At 37.4% G+C, this 16,759-nt stretch overlaps 1 protein-coding gene across 1 annotated transcript; it reads left to right on the top strand.

Annotated features, from left to right (window-relative positions):
• Positions 1-1,746: 1,746 nt before the first annotated feature.
• LOC117444141 (homeobox protein Nkx-2.4-like) lies at positions 1,747-6,675 on the top strand. The gene is made up of 2 exons (XM_034079838.2): positions 1,747-2,271; positions 5,704-6,675. Exons 1-2 carry the CDS (start codon positions 1,833-1,835, stop codon positions 6,318-6,320), a joined length of 1,056 nt encoding a protein of 351 aa, XP_033935729.1. The 5' UTR covers positions 1,747-1,832; the 3' UTR covers positions 6,321-6,675.
• Positions 6,676-16,759: the final 10,084 nt, after the last annotated feature.

The following is a 16,759-nucleotide window of genomic DNA, read 5'->3' as shown; positions in this document are numbered from 1 at the left end:
CAGATCCGCGGAGGTCCCGCCCGGTCCTCTGGAGCTCCGGAGAGAGAAACAGAGACCCGTTTATAATCAGTACCGAGAGAGCACGTGGGGTGACGTTAGGTGACGTTAGGTGACGTAAGGTGACGTGACGCACAGGTCAGCAGGTGATTGGCTGCTCGGCCTGCAGGTGCATTATATTTATTATAATGTTTTTATTGATTTATTAATTAAAGAGGAACATGCAGGAAATATGTTTGGATGCTCAGAAAATACAGCTAGAAGAGAGGAATTATTTATTATTACAATTATGGAGGATAAAATATATTAAAGTAATTAAATTCATATTGAAAGTTAAAAAGTTTGAGAGAAAGGTTTAAATTAACGAAACACGAGGTATGTTGCTTTAACTTTAATTAATGTCATTGTTTGATTTTATGGGCTTAAAAATACCCATAATTTATTTTCCTGTGATTTAATTAATGTATAATACGATCCCATTATTTGTTGTTTCTTAATAAATAAAAAATTATGAAAAATATATAATTTTGAGGTTAAAATCAAGAAATTCTCGCAGTTTTGACTTTTTCTGAATCGAAAAGTGAGTTAATTTCCACTTTTGTCAGAAAAAGAGACATGCATATTAAACATGAATAACACCTTTATAATTTGTTACTATCATGAATAAAGTGTAAGATGGTAAATGTAACATCGTAAAATTGAGTGTTAATTTACAAAAAACACTGAATCTGCGTTTTAAAATATATTTTTTGAACTCAACTTTCGAAACTCCTATAAACAAAACAATAAATTAAAACTTAAGTAAGTTATTAGAAAAAGGGAATATAACTGCGGGTTCATTCAACTCCATCCATGCGTAATTGGATATGAAAGTGCCTTGTGCGCAAAATGGGGAAATTAGTGAAAAGAGGTCAAAATTAATACAAATACGGACAGCAAGTTTGAATGTATAATAAACTACTTTTACAAACAATAAAAGTTCAAAAAAATACTAAAATAAATACAAATACAACTTTCATAACTGCTTATTTTTGTATGACTGACGCCATTACGCATAACGAGTTTTACTTTTTAATATATTTTGATGCCAATACTTGAGTAAAATATCGAATATTGGAGTTTATTTGTAACAGAGTATTTTTACGATTAGTTTTTGACACTTCAACTTCTTGTTGTATTTTGTGCCTCCTTTTATTTAGATCCAAACCTCACGAAACAAATACATCCGCGGAAGAAGAAGAAAGAAAGAAAGTAGGTCCACACATTTAATATATGATTCTGAAATGGGCCATTAACAACGAGTACTTTTGGCACATCTCGATGCCAATACTTAAGATACTGAATATTGGAGTGTATGTTGTGCCTCCTCGTGTCATTTTGGTCCAAATCACAAATCAAATAATCCGCGGAAGAAGAAGAAAGAAAGTTCACCTCTTTTAAAGTTACTGAAAACAAAACAACAGAAGCAGTAGAAAGTAAGTGTACGATATAATATGATTCACAACGAGTACTTTTACTTTTGGTACATCTCGATGCCAATAATTAAGATACTGAATATTGGAGTGTATGTGTATTTTGTTCCAAATCTCACAAACCAAACACATCCGCGGAAGAAGAAGAAAGAAAGAAAGTAGGTCCAATCCATTTTCCTCCTCTCACCTCTGTAATGCCAGCTCTCTATTGTCGGTGTCGCTCCGCCTCTCGGAGTTAAGCACAGCTCCTCCCGGTCAGCTGTATTTCCTCCCCGGGACGCAGCAGCAGCAGCAGAAGAAGAACCGGAGGGAGGGAGGGAGTCTCCGGGACAAAACCCCCGTCACATCCAGGCAGAGCGCACCATGTCATTCAGCCCCAAACACTCCACCTCCACCTCCACCCCATTCTCAGTCAGCGACATTTTGAGCCCCATGGAGGAAAGTTACCGGAGGTTCGGCGGGATGGAAGCCGCGGCGGGGAGCCTCTCTTACCGGCAGCCTCAAGTCTCTCAGCCCGGTACGCAGCAGCACCTCCATCACCACCACCACCACCATCACCACATGTCCTCCTCTTCATCCTCACCCTCCTCCTCCTCTTCCTCAGCAGCAGCAGTGGGACCAGGGGGACCGTATCACCACCACCACCACCACGTCCCCGCGGGAGTGCCGCAGTTCTCCGGGGCCGTTGGAGGCTTCTGCGGCGGAGGGATCGGCACCGTGGGAGACTTGCCGTCCTACCAGGAGACGGTGCGCGGAGGCGGGGCGGCCTGGTACAGCACCCCGGAGCCCCGGTACCAGACAAGTAAGAGCAGATTGAAATACAAGTTTACTTGTATTTATATCTCAGGTTTTTGCAGCCGCGTGGAGCCCCGACCTTTCTTTACATCTCTGGGTTTAAAAGGAAGATTATGCGCTTTTACGCACGATGGAACCACGCGTAATGTGTGTTGGCCTGGTACAGCAACCCGGAGCACCAAACCAAACCAGTCAGAGCAGCGTTTAGTATTTTAGATCGGAGGGCAAGTCAACATGACAGAAGAAAATGAACGGTGGCACGTGTTGTTGTGTTGTTGTATTGTATCGATTATGTATTAACACAATCATTAGGATTCTATATATGTTGTCATATTGATCTTTATCTAGGTGTTTTTATAGCCTCACCATTTATCAAGAGGCTAATCCATGTGAGCCCGAAACCAGACCAGTGAGAGCAGCTTTAAATATAACTTTATTTTAAATCTGAGGTTTTAAAAAGCGCTTTTACGCACGATGGAAACACGCGTAATGTTCCCAAAACGTGTCCAAACTGAAGCGTTCTTTATATTTTATATAATATCTGTATTTCTACTATTATACACTACAAACAGGCCTTTTCACAATGCAGTTAAACTTTGATTTGAAAAGTATGAAGTATGAATATTCTGAGCAGCAGTGAAATGAAATAAGACGATGAATAAAAAGTGATACTAATAAATAGATAATTTCAAAAGTTTCTGTGGTTCTAAAAACGTATTATTAATGATCACAGAGAGTACCAGTGTGTCTGGTGCTCCAACATTTCTTTAAATGCTTAATCTCTTTTAATATAAAGGTGTACAGAAGAACAGCACTTTAATACTTTAATTAAAGTCACTCAATTATCCGTACATTATTTTGAAGATTGAAATATTTTCACTAAAATGTCTGATTTAATTTCAAATCGCATCGTTTCCTAATAAAAAATACGTATTAATAAAAAGGCATTAAATGCATTTACCTGTCTGAAATCTAACATCCTTTGTTTCGAAACTCACAATGAATAACCATCCTCTGTTATATTAAGATTAGATTAAAATAGTGCACTTTGCATCCAACCAGAAAGTGCAAGGAGTAAATAAAGTGCCCGAGGTTACAGAATATCCTCCTATAGATGCATATTAAATAAATACTTACGAATGAGATGTGGGGTTAGGGTCTAGGCATGTCGATGTTATAATGCTACATTAAGTAAGTCGGGCCAAGCAAACAGTCTGATTGTTCGAAACATATAATTAATTTGTCCCTTTATTTAATCCTTAAATATATAAAAGCATTACATCCTCCAATACCCATCATCTAAAAGGCTTTACAGAAGATGTTTGATTGAGTTCTTTATCCATAATTGTTTCCTAATTAACAAAAGTATAACACGATTTATTTAACTAAGATAATGTTCAACGATGTGATTATTACTCGTTTTTAAAGGTTATATAATTCCCTTTCTCTTCCCTTTAATTCCTCCTTAAAGGCACTCGTTTTCTAATTCAAACTAACATGTGTTAAAAGCCTTTAAAGCAGGGGGTGTCATTTGGCCCGGGGGCCAAATCCGGCCCGTGACTTCATTTGATGTGGCCCCACAAGAGCCTGCAAAGAATATAATATGTTTACCAACGGTTACATGCTACTTTACAGAAGCACGTTGCCCATAAACTACATGTCCCACAATGCATCTCAAGTTTGACTTTTCTTCTCAGAATCCAAAATGTCAGTTATTTTATTTTGACTTTTTTTCCAGAATTTGGTTTTTCTTTTTAAATCATTTTGTGACATTCTCACTGAAGAGACTTAAGTTATTACCCTATCCGATAATAATCCAATGCAGACGGCAATAATGTAATATAATACATTCTTTTAAATGTATTAAATATTTATATATGTATTTTTTGTATGTATATAACACCGGCCCTTTGAGTGCGACCATGATGCTGATGTGGCCCGAGATGAAATTGAGTTCGACACCCCTGCTTTAAAGAATCCAGACCATAATGTTTTCCAACACATTCTCACTCCCAACTCGTACTATAGGGACGTTAAGTCAGGATCCCTTGGCGTCACTATCACACGCAGTGGGGGGCCCTTTAGCGTCGATGTTCAACTCTCAGGGCGTCCCGTAAACTTGCATAGAGCTCGCTGACGTTGGGATCGCGGAGAAATGCTCTCCACATTCCATTCTCACTGCGATTATCAACCTTTTTCTTACTCAATATCAAGCCACACTTATTGTCTCTCTACTTTATTTTAATTGCATAATGTCTGACTTGTGTTGCCGTCAGTTAGGGGGAGAGTAGGTGTTTTCACACATTTTTAAAGAAGGGATCATTTATATTTTCAATTAAATTCATGTTTTACTTTCCTTAGATAGATAGAATGGGAGGGTTGAAACCCTCGGGGGGGGGGGGGGGGGGTTGTCCGGTGTGTTGCTCAAGGGCACCACAGCAGGGCAGGAGGTGAACTGGGACCTCTCCAAGTAGCAGTCCACACTCCATATGTAGGTCTGTTTGGGGACTTGAACCGGCGACCGAACGGCTCCCAGTCCAAGCCCCTGCTGACTGAGCCACTGCCGGACAGTCGAGTTAGTTAATTGCCTTCTAATCCAAACATGTATTTATAAGTAAAATGATTGTTCTTTCCACATTCTTTATTTCTTAAAATCCAATATTTTCCAATTAAAGCAAATATAACAATCCAGTAATAAGGACCGGGGGTTTTAAGCAACATGTTAAGGATAATAGTATTTCCTTTCCTCCTCCTTTTAATTCCGAAATGTTTTATTAGCCTATAGTTGAACAGGTATTTATAATAAGCCATTTAATTCATCAAGGCCATTAGGATGTTAGTAATGATGTGTTCTCGAGTTAGGCTTTTAATCTGTAAATCAGTGTTTTTTATATTTTAAGTGTGTTTTAATTATTTTTTTAAAAGCATATTAAGTGTCTGAGTGTCTCGAAAGCGCTCTATAAATAAAATGCATCATTATTATCATAAAAATGTTAAGGATTAGATTCCTTGAAATAGTTTCCTAATCATAATAGGCATGGTAATATGCATACCTGTTATGTTTGATAGCCTACTAAGATTATTACTGATTTAAGTGAAATGTATTCCCCTTATCTTAAGATGTAATTGGGCATAATTTACAATTAATAAGTATTACATGAATCGTTTAAGGATTTGATCACTGCCGTCTTCATTTTCTTTCCCATTTATTTTAATAGAACAACAATCCATTCATAATAATAAGCATATGTTTGATAAGACTGGTTTCAGGATGTCGGTATCGGATGTTTTCTTGAGCAAAACCTTTCTTTCTTTCCCATGTATTTTAATGTAATAGAAAAACAATCCATTAGCAATGTTTGACTCATTTAAATCATGTTTCCTTAAGTTCTTTCTTTCCCCATGTTTCTATCCAATCAACGATCGTTTCTCCTCTAAGTCTCCAGGTTCATGAACCCCTCGGGAGGGATGAACATGTCCGGGATGGTGAGCAGTTTGTCCGGCATGGATCCCTGCAACAAGTCCATGGTGACCATGCACGTGAATCCGCGGAGGAAGCGGCGCGTGCTCTTCTCGCAGGCGCAGGTGTACGAGCTGGAGAGGCGCTTCAAGCAGCAGAAGTACCTGTCCGCGCCGGAGAGGGAACACCTGGCCGGGCTCATCCACCTGAGCCCCAACCAGGTGAAGATATGGTTCCAGAACCACCGGTACAAACTGAAGCGGCAGAACAAGGACAAAGTGCCGCTGCAGGAAGGAGGAGGAAACACCGCTGGAGGTCTTTGCGCAACGACGCACCGTTCCTCCTCCGTGTCCCCGGTGCTCTCCAAGACCGGTAAAAGCTGCCAGGATGAGTCCAGCCACACCGGAAACAGACAAGCAGAGGTGCTGATCGCAACCGGAAACCCGCTTTCCTCCGCAGAGGTGCTGGAGGATTTGTCCCAAAGTCCGCCGCTCGGCCTTCATGGACAGATCAATATGACGCAGACGGACGCGGCGCTAATCGAGTACACGAACAGCATGATGGGGTCCAATTTACTGTATGGGAGGACTTGGTAGGGACACCGGGAGGAAGAGAGACATTTACCCGTTCTGAGAGGCATAAATCCCGGGTTGGATTTTCGTTTTCGGGAGGAGAAAGAAAAAACCACCAGACTGTTTTTCTCGTCTTTTTACTCACCATAAAAGTCTGGTTCCTTTACGCACAGAGTACACCAACGGCATTATGGGGTCCACTTTACTGTACGGGAGGACTTGGTGGGGACACCGGGAGGAAGAGAGACTTTTATCCACCCCGAGAGGCTTAAATCCCGGGTTGGATTTCTTTTTTGGAGGAGAAAAAAGACGCACAAGACTAGTTTTTTCCCTCATCATTTCCGTGCGTAAAAGCCTGTTCCCTCTGCGCACTGAGTACGCAAACACCACGTTGGGATCCAATGTACTGCACGGGACGACTTGGTATGGACACCGGGAGGAAGACCGACATTACAAACCCGTTCTCAGAGGCTTAAATCCCGGGTTGGATTTCTTATTTGGAGGAAAAGAACCAAGACTGTTTTTGTCTTTATTTCCATGCGTAAAAGTCTGGTTCCTTTACGCACACAGGGACACTAAAGAGCAATACCGTGCTAAAGATGAACTGTAAATGACAGCCTTGGACTGAATGTTAATAATCTTCCTCTTTAAAATACTTTTTTTTTGTAACTGACAAAATGTGAATGTGCGGGTTTAAAGGGGGTGAGCCACTTTCCCTTTTCATCCAATTACGCAAATTAAATTATTGCAGGTTTATATATAAAAGGTGAAGCAATAGAAGCCGGTTGGAAAACATTATCCCACATATTTTCATTTCAAGTAAATCATTCATTTTTCTTTGTCATATTTTTGTTGTGAATAAATGATATTTGCATTTTGGATATTTTAACGTTTTGTTGTTGTTGACACTGAAGCATCACTTTCAAAGCTTGAATCTTTAAATGTTATTAATATCCTCATAATTATTAAGAACAGCTGCTTTGCAAAAAGACTGATTTTGGATTTAAATGTTTTTTTTTTACTATAGAAATCTTTAAATGTTCTGCATTTAAACCTTTTTTCAAATATATGTAAGTAAGTGTAAAGTGACATTTAAGGGTGAATTTGAAGTAAGAAAAACCCCTTTATGGGTCAGATAATTCCTGAAAGACAAATAAAACCTGATATCATTTTAAAGTAAATATTGAGTTTTATTACGAATTAAAGTTGGTATTCCTGTCCAATTAAGGTGACATTTAAGGGGAATTTAAGTGGAAAAAAGTCCTTTATGGGCGAGATAATTCCTGCCAGACACATTACACCTTATAAGATCATTTAAAAATGCATCTTGTTTTAATACAGAACAAGAGATTAAAGCCTTTAGTAGTAATTTAAGGGTGAATTGAATAAAATGTTAAGGGTGATTTAAAGACAAAGTATTTTATGTTAGAGATAATTCCTGTTGGACAAATATCACTTAATAATAAAAAGAAATATAAATCAACCTTTTAATTTCTCTTATATTATTACAGCAGTATTGCCGTCTTAAAGGTCATTTTGGAGAAAGCAGCTCGAGTGCGCTAGAATCTGAAAATACACAGCCGGAAAAAATCTGCCACTTCCTCACAGAGCCCCTCCCCCAACACACAGGAACGCGCACATGACCAATGAGGGCACGAGATCAGTTTGTGCCCAGATGGAAGGCTGACAGGCAGGTAGGCCATCCAGTTACTTTAGCCGGCTCAGATGATTGGTCGAGCTTTTTACAGCGCCACGGCTTCCACTGATGAGGTTTCTTTATGGATTTGTTGTCAAAGCACTTCAGATATTCATTGCTATCGGATGTTAAGAGCATTCCATGGAATATAACAAAGTGTATCTCGAGCCGGTTTCTCAAACTTACCTACCCCACCTTTAAGTTAAAATATAAGGGTGAATTTTAAGTGTTGAATTCAAGAAAAAGTCCTTTATAGACAAATATTTCCTGTCTGACAATATATCACTTAATAATAATAAAATAATAAAAAAGGAATCTTGATTATATTGAGAATTTAAAGTCTGTATTTCTGTCTAAGTCAGAATTTAAGGGTGAATTCAAATATTCAACTTAATACCGTTTTAAGAGTGATTTAAAGAGGAAAAAAGGCCTATAGATGAGATCATTCCTGTCAGACAAATATCACTTAATAATAAAATATATTATAATTTTTCTTTAAAAGATTTAAAGTTGGTATTTTCTGTCAAAAGTTAACATTTAAGGGTGATTTTAAGGGGGAACCAGGCCCTTTAAGGGTGAGATCATTCCTGCTGGACACATAACTTAATAATACAAGATAATAATGTAATAAAAAATGAAAGAATCTTGATCATATCGAGGATTTAAAGTCTCTATTTCTGTCAAAAGTTAACATTTAAGGGTGATTTTAAGGGGGAACCAGGCCCTTTAAGGGTGAGATCATTCCTGCTGGACACATAACTTAATAATACAAGATAATAATGTAATAAAAAATGAAAGAATCTTGATCATATCGAGGATTTAAAGTCTCTATTTCTGTCAAAAGTTAACATTTAAGGGTGATTTTAAGGGGGAACCAGGCCCTTTAAGGGTGAGATCATTCCTGCTGGACACATATACCCCACATGAGTGTTATTCTTTTATTTCACATGCTTATCTTACGTTTTAAACACAGGAACCTCCGGGAGAGATCTGACTAAAGAATAAACACAGCGGGACTCAGTCCGGGACACACTTGTATTTTCACAAGGTCTAAAAAAAAAATTAAAAAAAAAATCACAATATCATTACACGTTTTTTTTTGTGGATAAAAAGAAGAAAAAACACAACAACAAATTAAATTGTACAGTTAAGACAATTCTGACATTTCTCCCCTAAAAAACAGACGCAAAGTCCCAAAAGACTGGAGTTTGAGCTCAGTTGTTCCAGTCGTATCTCCTGGAGGGAGGGGGGGCCGGGAACCCTCTGGAGCCGTAACCCTGGAAACACAATACACAAGAATTAGTGAAAATTAAACCACAGATGGATTTGTGACAAAATGTTTTGGTGTAACTCCAGCCGGCGTGTAAATCCATCCGAACCAAAAGCGATGTTAGCGAGTCAAAGACAGGCGTTTATTTTATGGAAGGGGACGAGGGCCTGACGCTGAAGAGCATTTTGAGAGCCCACCAAAAAAGTGACATTTTATTTTTTGAATTCTGAGGGGAAAAAAGTGGGAATTCTGAAAAACGAAAAGTCTGAATTCTGAGAAGTTGGAAATCTGAGATTAAGGTCGGAATTCTAGGAAAGAAGTCTGAATTTTTCTTAAAGGAATATTCAGTTTGTTTTAATTCAGAAAGACAAAATTCTCAGACAAAAAAATAAATAAAAAATCCCCCAAATCTCAGAATCCTATTTTTTTTTTATTTGGGTAGGGCTAACCCAACTTGTCTTTATGTTTTAGTAAAGTACTTTAGTTCTGACCGACAAAAAAGTCAAGACTTTGAAAAAACTAAATTATCAATAAAACTCAAATCTCAGAATCCTAATAAATACGTTTTTTTTATTATAAGTAAAATTCTTAATTGAAAAAAAACAAAACGTAACTTTTGGTCAGATCTAAAAGAAGAGCGTTCACACGTGGCCCTAATCCTTCCGTACCATTTACCGGCATATTAATGCAACGTTTTTATAGACGACTTCTCTGGAGTTCATTGAATTCAAACTCTGGATTAGAAAGACTTTTATGTTTCTGAGATATCAACTTTCTCATCATCCTACATTTAGTTTTTGAGCACCTGCTTTCCTTAATTACAATGAATTAAAAAACCTACTTAAAATAGTTAAAGATAATTTTACAACTTCAGTGACTTTGAAAAACAACCACGAAAGTAGTTTGAAGCGGTTTTATCACAACGTCTCGCTTATGACACGAATAACGGAGTAAGTGGAATCCGAGAGGTGTTCTTTTCAGCGTGTGTACCTGGTGGTGTTGTCCCCGGTTCTCTCTCCGGTCATCGAACCCCTGCTGGTATCCCCCCGGCTGCTGAGGAGGGGGAGGAGCCGCCCCCCCGCGGCTCTGGTTCTGCTGGTTCTGCTGGTACGCAGAGCCCTGAGCCTGCGTGGCTCGATTCCAGCCGTGACCTCCGCTGCCGCTACCATACTGCTGCTGCTGCTGCTGCTGCTGCCTACACACACACACACACACACACACACACACACACACACACACACACACACACACACACACACACACACACACACACACACACACACACACACACACACACACCTGTTAACACTCCTGACAAGGTCTCACATCAAAAGATATTCAGAGTTTCTGTCTGAAGAGGAGATAAAGACCTCGGGAAGTGAAGGAAGCATCCCTGAATCTGTTAAACACTTGAGTAATATTTTATGCAATTCACGCCATTAAATCCAGAAACACTGCTAAAGTAAATTAGCATATGTTCTATTATTGAAGCACAGCGATGTATTTACTGGAGCTGAAAGTCAGGCGGACGTAAAAAGGAAATCGTTTGAACACAGAAATGATTTCCTTTCTGCAGATTCTCAAGAGGAATAGTGGGAAAAGCTCCAATGACTCCGTGGATTCTCTAAAGTCAGATTTTACAGCTTTTTCTCAGTTTCATATTTAAACTAAATATTGTTGAGTTGTTGGAGCGCCGGTCAAACGGCAGGACGTTTTAAGCGGCCAGGTTCCATCCGCAACATGAGAACAAAGATTGGCAGCTCTTAAAAGTAACTTGAGACCGAGCTGTTCCACATCAGGAAACGTCCGACTGACTTCCTTCCACAAATCTCTCCTGGACTCGGATTTGTGTTTTCATTAATAAAATACTTTGCTGATTGCTCCACTCGAGGAACTGAGGTGTGTGCATGGCACGAGGAACTTCTAGCCGACTGGAACATTTCCCCCAAATCTTTACACATTTTTGGGGACATTCTTCAGACTGTATTACGTGCCCGTGTGAGGCCGCGCTCGTCGCCCAGTTTGATCTGCCTCGTATTCCATGAGCTCCCATTTCCAGCCCAACTCGTGAAACCTCGGGACCTTTTGATCTAAACCGTGACCTCGGCCTCTTCTTTAAAGCGACCTCCCATCGTCGAGCGTTTACCGAAAGGCCTTGGCTCTCGAGGACCGCCTCGTCTCTTCAGATGACTTTGCAAAGAAAGCGGCGAGTATGAAACGAACCAATCGGATCGCCTTCATCTCTAAGACAAAGCGAGGCCGTTCTTCCGTGGCATCGAGCGCAAAGTCTCCGCGGCACAACGTGTGAAAAGCAACGGGATGTAATTATTTAAAATGAAGAATTTGTATTTTGGAATGTTCTGGTAGATGGATATTTCTCCTAAGCGTATTGGACTGTATTATTTTAATATCTAGGATGACCTTATATATATATAACCCATATTTTATTTTATTTGTGTTATACCTGTGTTACTTACGTTCTCAGTGTTATTATCGATTTGATATATTTATTTATTCCACACATGGAAGTTATTTTAAAACAACACTTATACTGGTTTTATTTTTTATAGCGCATGGTGAAAAGGAGCATTTGATTTCTAAACATTTCGTTTCTCATGTAGTTCAATTTTTAGGATTTTAAATCTCAAATCTCCTTTTTTCAAATATGTTAAAGTGAAATTTAAGGGTGAATTTGAAGTAAGAAAAACTCCTTTAAGGTTCAGATAATTCCTGAAAGACAAATAAAACCTGATATAATTTTAAAGTAAATAATGCGTTTTATTACAAATTAAAGTCGGTATTCCCGTCCAGTTAAGGTGACATTTAAGGGTGAATTTAAGTGTTGGATGTAAAGGGGAATGTCTGACCCCTTGTTAAAGAAACTTATATATACCCATCTTTTATTTTATTTTAGTTATACCCGTGTTACTTAGTGTCATTATTGATTCCGATACATTTAGTGTTTTCATATTCTCACGTTTAATTTGTGGGATTTGAGACCTTAACCATGCGGCGACCCCTCGTTAAAGAATCTAAATTGGAGGAGCGTTGGATGTAAAGGGGAATGTGAGAAACTAATAAACAAGTTTAAAAACCGAAAAAGGAGAATCCCTAATTACGAAACCAAGTCACGCTCCTCAGATGCAACCGGTAATCCCCTCTCCTCCAAGTTCCTCCTGCTTTCCATTCACTCCCGCGCCGAGTAGTTTTTTTGAAACTGTGTCCGCTAATAACCACTGACCCGAGGTGCCGCGGAGCCACAATGGGCCCGGACAAGTTAAAACCGACGAGGAGTGGAGAATCAATGGCAGGACGGCATCAGCGACGCCTCATTAAGCTGCACCAACTCCTCCAGAGAAATGCGGTTCAGAGCGCCGAGAGAAACCTTAAAAATCTAAAGCCCTGAGGCGAGAATTAAGAACAACCGAAACAAGGCCGGGACATGTTTGATGCTCTGGGGTTTGTGAAAAGAGAACGTGAAGACGGACTTGTGTTCGCAAAAATAGGCACACAATAAAACGTTCTGAAGATTTTAAAGCAGGGGTGTCGAACTCAATTTCATCTCGGGCCACATCATGGTCGCACTCAAAGGCCGGTTTTATATACATACAAAAAAATACATATATTAATATTTAATATATTTAAAAGAATGTATTATATTACATTATTGCCGTCTGCAGTGGATTATTATCGGATAGGTTAATAACTTAAGTCTCTTCAGTGAGAATGTCACAAAATGATTTAAAAAGAAAAGCCAAATTCTGCAAAAAAAGTCAAAATAAAATAAGTGACATTTTGAAAAAAAAGTCTGATTCTGAGAAGAAAAGTCAAATTTCAGATGCATTGTGGGACATGTAGTTTATGGGCAACGTGCTTCTGTAAAGTAGCATGTCACCGTATAGTCAACATATTATATTCTTTGCAGGCTCTTGTGGGGCCACATGAAATGAAGTCACGGGCCGGATTTGGCCCCCGGGCCTTGAGTTTGACACCCCTGCTTTAAAGCATTGGCGAACAATCTGGATTCTTACAGCGAAAGCAAAGTTAGATAAACTTTTTTTTTTTTTAATGTACGACCGATTTAATGCACAGTTTCTCCAGATTTAATGCAAAAATAATGATCATAAAAAATTACCACTAAAAGGCGTTTTAGAAATAGATTTGAGATATTTTGACACCATTGAAGGCCTTATTTTCAGTGTTAATTTCGTCACCGAAAACTACGACGAGAAATGTTCGTCTACAACCTTTTCTACACGACTAAGACGAGACGATGACGAGCTAAAAATAGATTCTTGATAATAAAAACTATGACGAAATGTATATTTAGTTTTCGTTGACGAGACGGAGGTGTTAATGGTGGACTATCGGACATTCAAAATGCAGGGTATTTCCCCCCCAAGTGTCCATCTTGTCTTATTTCCGCTCTCTTCACTCCGGAAGAGCGATCCCTCTGGATATTTCTCAATGTCGAGGATGCTTGCTTGGTAGCACATGTCTTCCGAGTCACTTGCTTCAGAAGCGAGGCAAGAATCCTTCCTGGCATTCGGAAAACGAAGAGTGGAACAGGCTACCAAGTGTGCGTCATATGAGAGGCCCTGCCTTACATTTTCCGACACAGACTTGGGGGAAATTGGTCCGTGCGCAAAGCATTGTGGGGATTTTAAGACCGCGGAGTCTACATATGTGCAGCCTCGACATTTCTCCTAACGAAGTACGCCAGGCTCGGTAGAGTTCCAAGTATGCTGGACATTGGAACAGTACTTCGGCGGCACTCGATGACGTAGTATGCTTGAAATAGTGGCTCTGGAGCAGCTTTACTCGAGATTGAGATACACCCCTTGTCTCGTCTGTGTGGGGGGCGGGGCCTCTGTCTCTGTGTGCGAGGGCGGGGCTTCTCTGTCTCAGCTGTGTGCGGGGGCGGGGCCTCTGTCTCAGCTGTGTGCGGGGGCGGGGCCTCTCTGTCACAGCTGTGTGCGGGGGCGGGGCCTCTCTGTCACAGCTGTGTGCGGGGGCGGGGCCTCTGTCTCAGCTGTGTGTGGGGGTGGGGCCTCTGTCTCAGCTGTGTGTGGGGGCGGGGCCTCTGTCTCAGCTGTGTGTGGGGGCGGGGCCTCTGTCTCAGCTGTGTGTGGGGGCGGGGCCTCTCTGTCTCAGCTGTGTGCGGGGGCGGGGCCCCTTGTTTTCTTATTGGTTCATATCCAACCTTACCTTAGATCTAAAACGTCACTGTTTTTATTCTGTCGTTTACTTTATAGTCAAATCAAGCAATCCGATTGGTTCTTAGCCGTGACATAATGAGCGTATATCATATTTAAGACTTTTTAGACCCTGCGGGAACCCTGATATATATTTTTTTGTTTTTGTTTCAACTATTTTACTCCGTAGCACTAATTTTGTTTATATATATTATTACTTATTCTGTATATTTTACACTTATTTCTCAATTATTCTGTATATTTTACACTTTATTCTCAATTATTTTGTATATTTTACACTTTATTCTCAATTATTTTGTATATTTTACACTTATTTCTCAATTATTCTGTATATTTTACACTTTATTCTCAATTATTTTGTATATTTTACAGTTATTTCTCAATTATTCTGTATATTTTACACTTATTTCTCAATTATTCTGTATATTTTATTCTCAATTATTCTGTATATTTTACACTTATTTCTCAATTATTCTGTATATTTTATTCTCAATTATTCTGTATATTTTACACCTTATTCTCAACTATTCTGTATATTTTATACTTTATTCTCAATTATTCTGTATATTTTACACCTTATTCTCAACTATTCTGTATATTTTACACTTTATTCTCAACTATTCTGTATATTTGACACTTTGTTCTCAATTATTCTGTATATTTTACACTTTATTCTCAATTATTCTGTATATTTTATACTTTATTCTCAATTATTCTGTATATTTTACACCTTATTCTCAACTATTCTGTATATTTTACACTTTATTCTCAACTATTCTGTATATTTGACACTTTGTTCTCAACTATTCTGTATATTTTACACTTTATTCTCAATTATTTTGTATATTTTACACTTTATTCTCAATTATTTTGTATATTTTACAGTTATTTCTCAATTATTCTGTATATTTTACACTTATTTCTCAATTATTCTGTATATTTTATACTTTATTCTCAATTATTCTGTATATTTTACACTTTATTCTCAACTATTCTGTATATTTTACACTTTATTCTCAATTATTTTGTATATTTTACACTTTATTCTCAATTATTCTGTATATTTTACACTTTATTCTCAATTATTTTGTATATTTTACACTTATTTCTCAATTATTCTGTATATTTTACACTTTATTCTCAATTATTCTGTATATTTTATACTTTATTCTCAATTATTCTGTATATTTTACACTTTATTCTCAACTATTCTGTATATTTTACACTTTATTCTCAATTATTTTGTATATTTTACACTTTATTCTCAATTATTTTGTATATTTTACACTTATTTCTCAATTATTCTGTATATTTTACACTTTATTCTCAATTATTCTGTATATTTTATACTTTATTCTCAATTATTCTGTATATTTTACACCTTATTCTCAACTATTCTGTATATTTTACACTTTATTCTCAACTATTCTGTATATTTTACACTTTATTCTCAACTATTCTGTATATTTTACACTTTATTCTCAATTATTCTGTATATTTTACACTTTATTCTCAACTATTCTGTATATTTGACACTTTGTTCTCAATTATTCTGTATATTTTAGACTTTATTCTTAATTATTCTGTATATTTTACACTTTATTCTCAATTATTCTGTATATTTTACACTTTATTCTCAATTATTCTGTATATTTTACACTTTATTCTCAATTATTCTGTATATTTTACACTTTATTCTCAATTATTCTTTATATTTTACACTTTATTCTCAATTATTCTGTATATTTTACACTTTATTCTCAATTATTCTGTATATTTTACACTTTATTCTCAATTATTCTGTATATTTTACACTTTATTCTCAATTATTCTGTATATTTTACACTTTATTCTCAATTATTCTGTATATTTTACACCTTATTCTCAATTATTCTGTATATTTTACACTTTATTCTCAATTATTCTGTATATTTTACACTTTATTCTCAATTATTCTGTATATTTTATACTTTATTCTCAATTATTCTGTATATTTTACACCTTATTCTCAACTATTCTGTATATTTTACACTTTATTCTGAACTATTCTGTATATTTTACACTTTATTCTCAATTATTCTGTATATTTTACACTTTATTCTCAATTATTCTGTATATTTTACACTTTATTCTCAATTATTCTGTATATTTTACACTTTATTCTCAATTATTCTGTATATTTTACACCTTATTCTCAATTATTCTGTATATTTTACACTTTATTCTCAATTATTCTGTATATTTTACACTTGAATAAAACCGTTTTACTCTGTAGCACTTT

Source organism: Pseudochaenichthys georgianus, unplaced genomic scaffold (assembly GCF_902827115.2).
Source record: "Pseudochaenichthys georgianus unplaced genomic scaffold, fPseGeo1.2 scaffold_741_arrow_ctg1, whole genome shotgun sequence".
In the NCBI taxonomy this organism is placed as follows: Eukaryota; Metazoa; Chordata; class Actinopteri; order Perciformes; family Channichthyidae; genus Pseudochaenichthys; species Pseudochaenichthys georgianus.
Note: the sequence above shows the minus strand (reverse complement) of the source record. Positions and strands in the feature narration are given on the sequence as shown.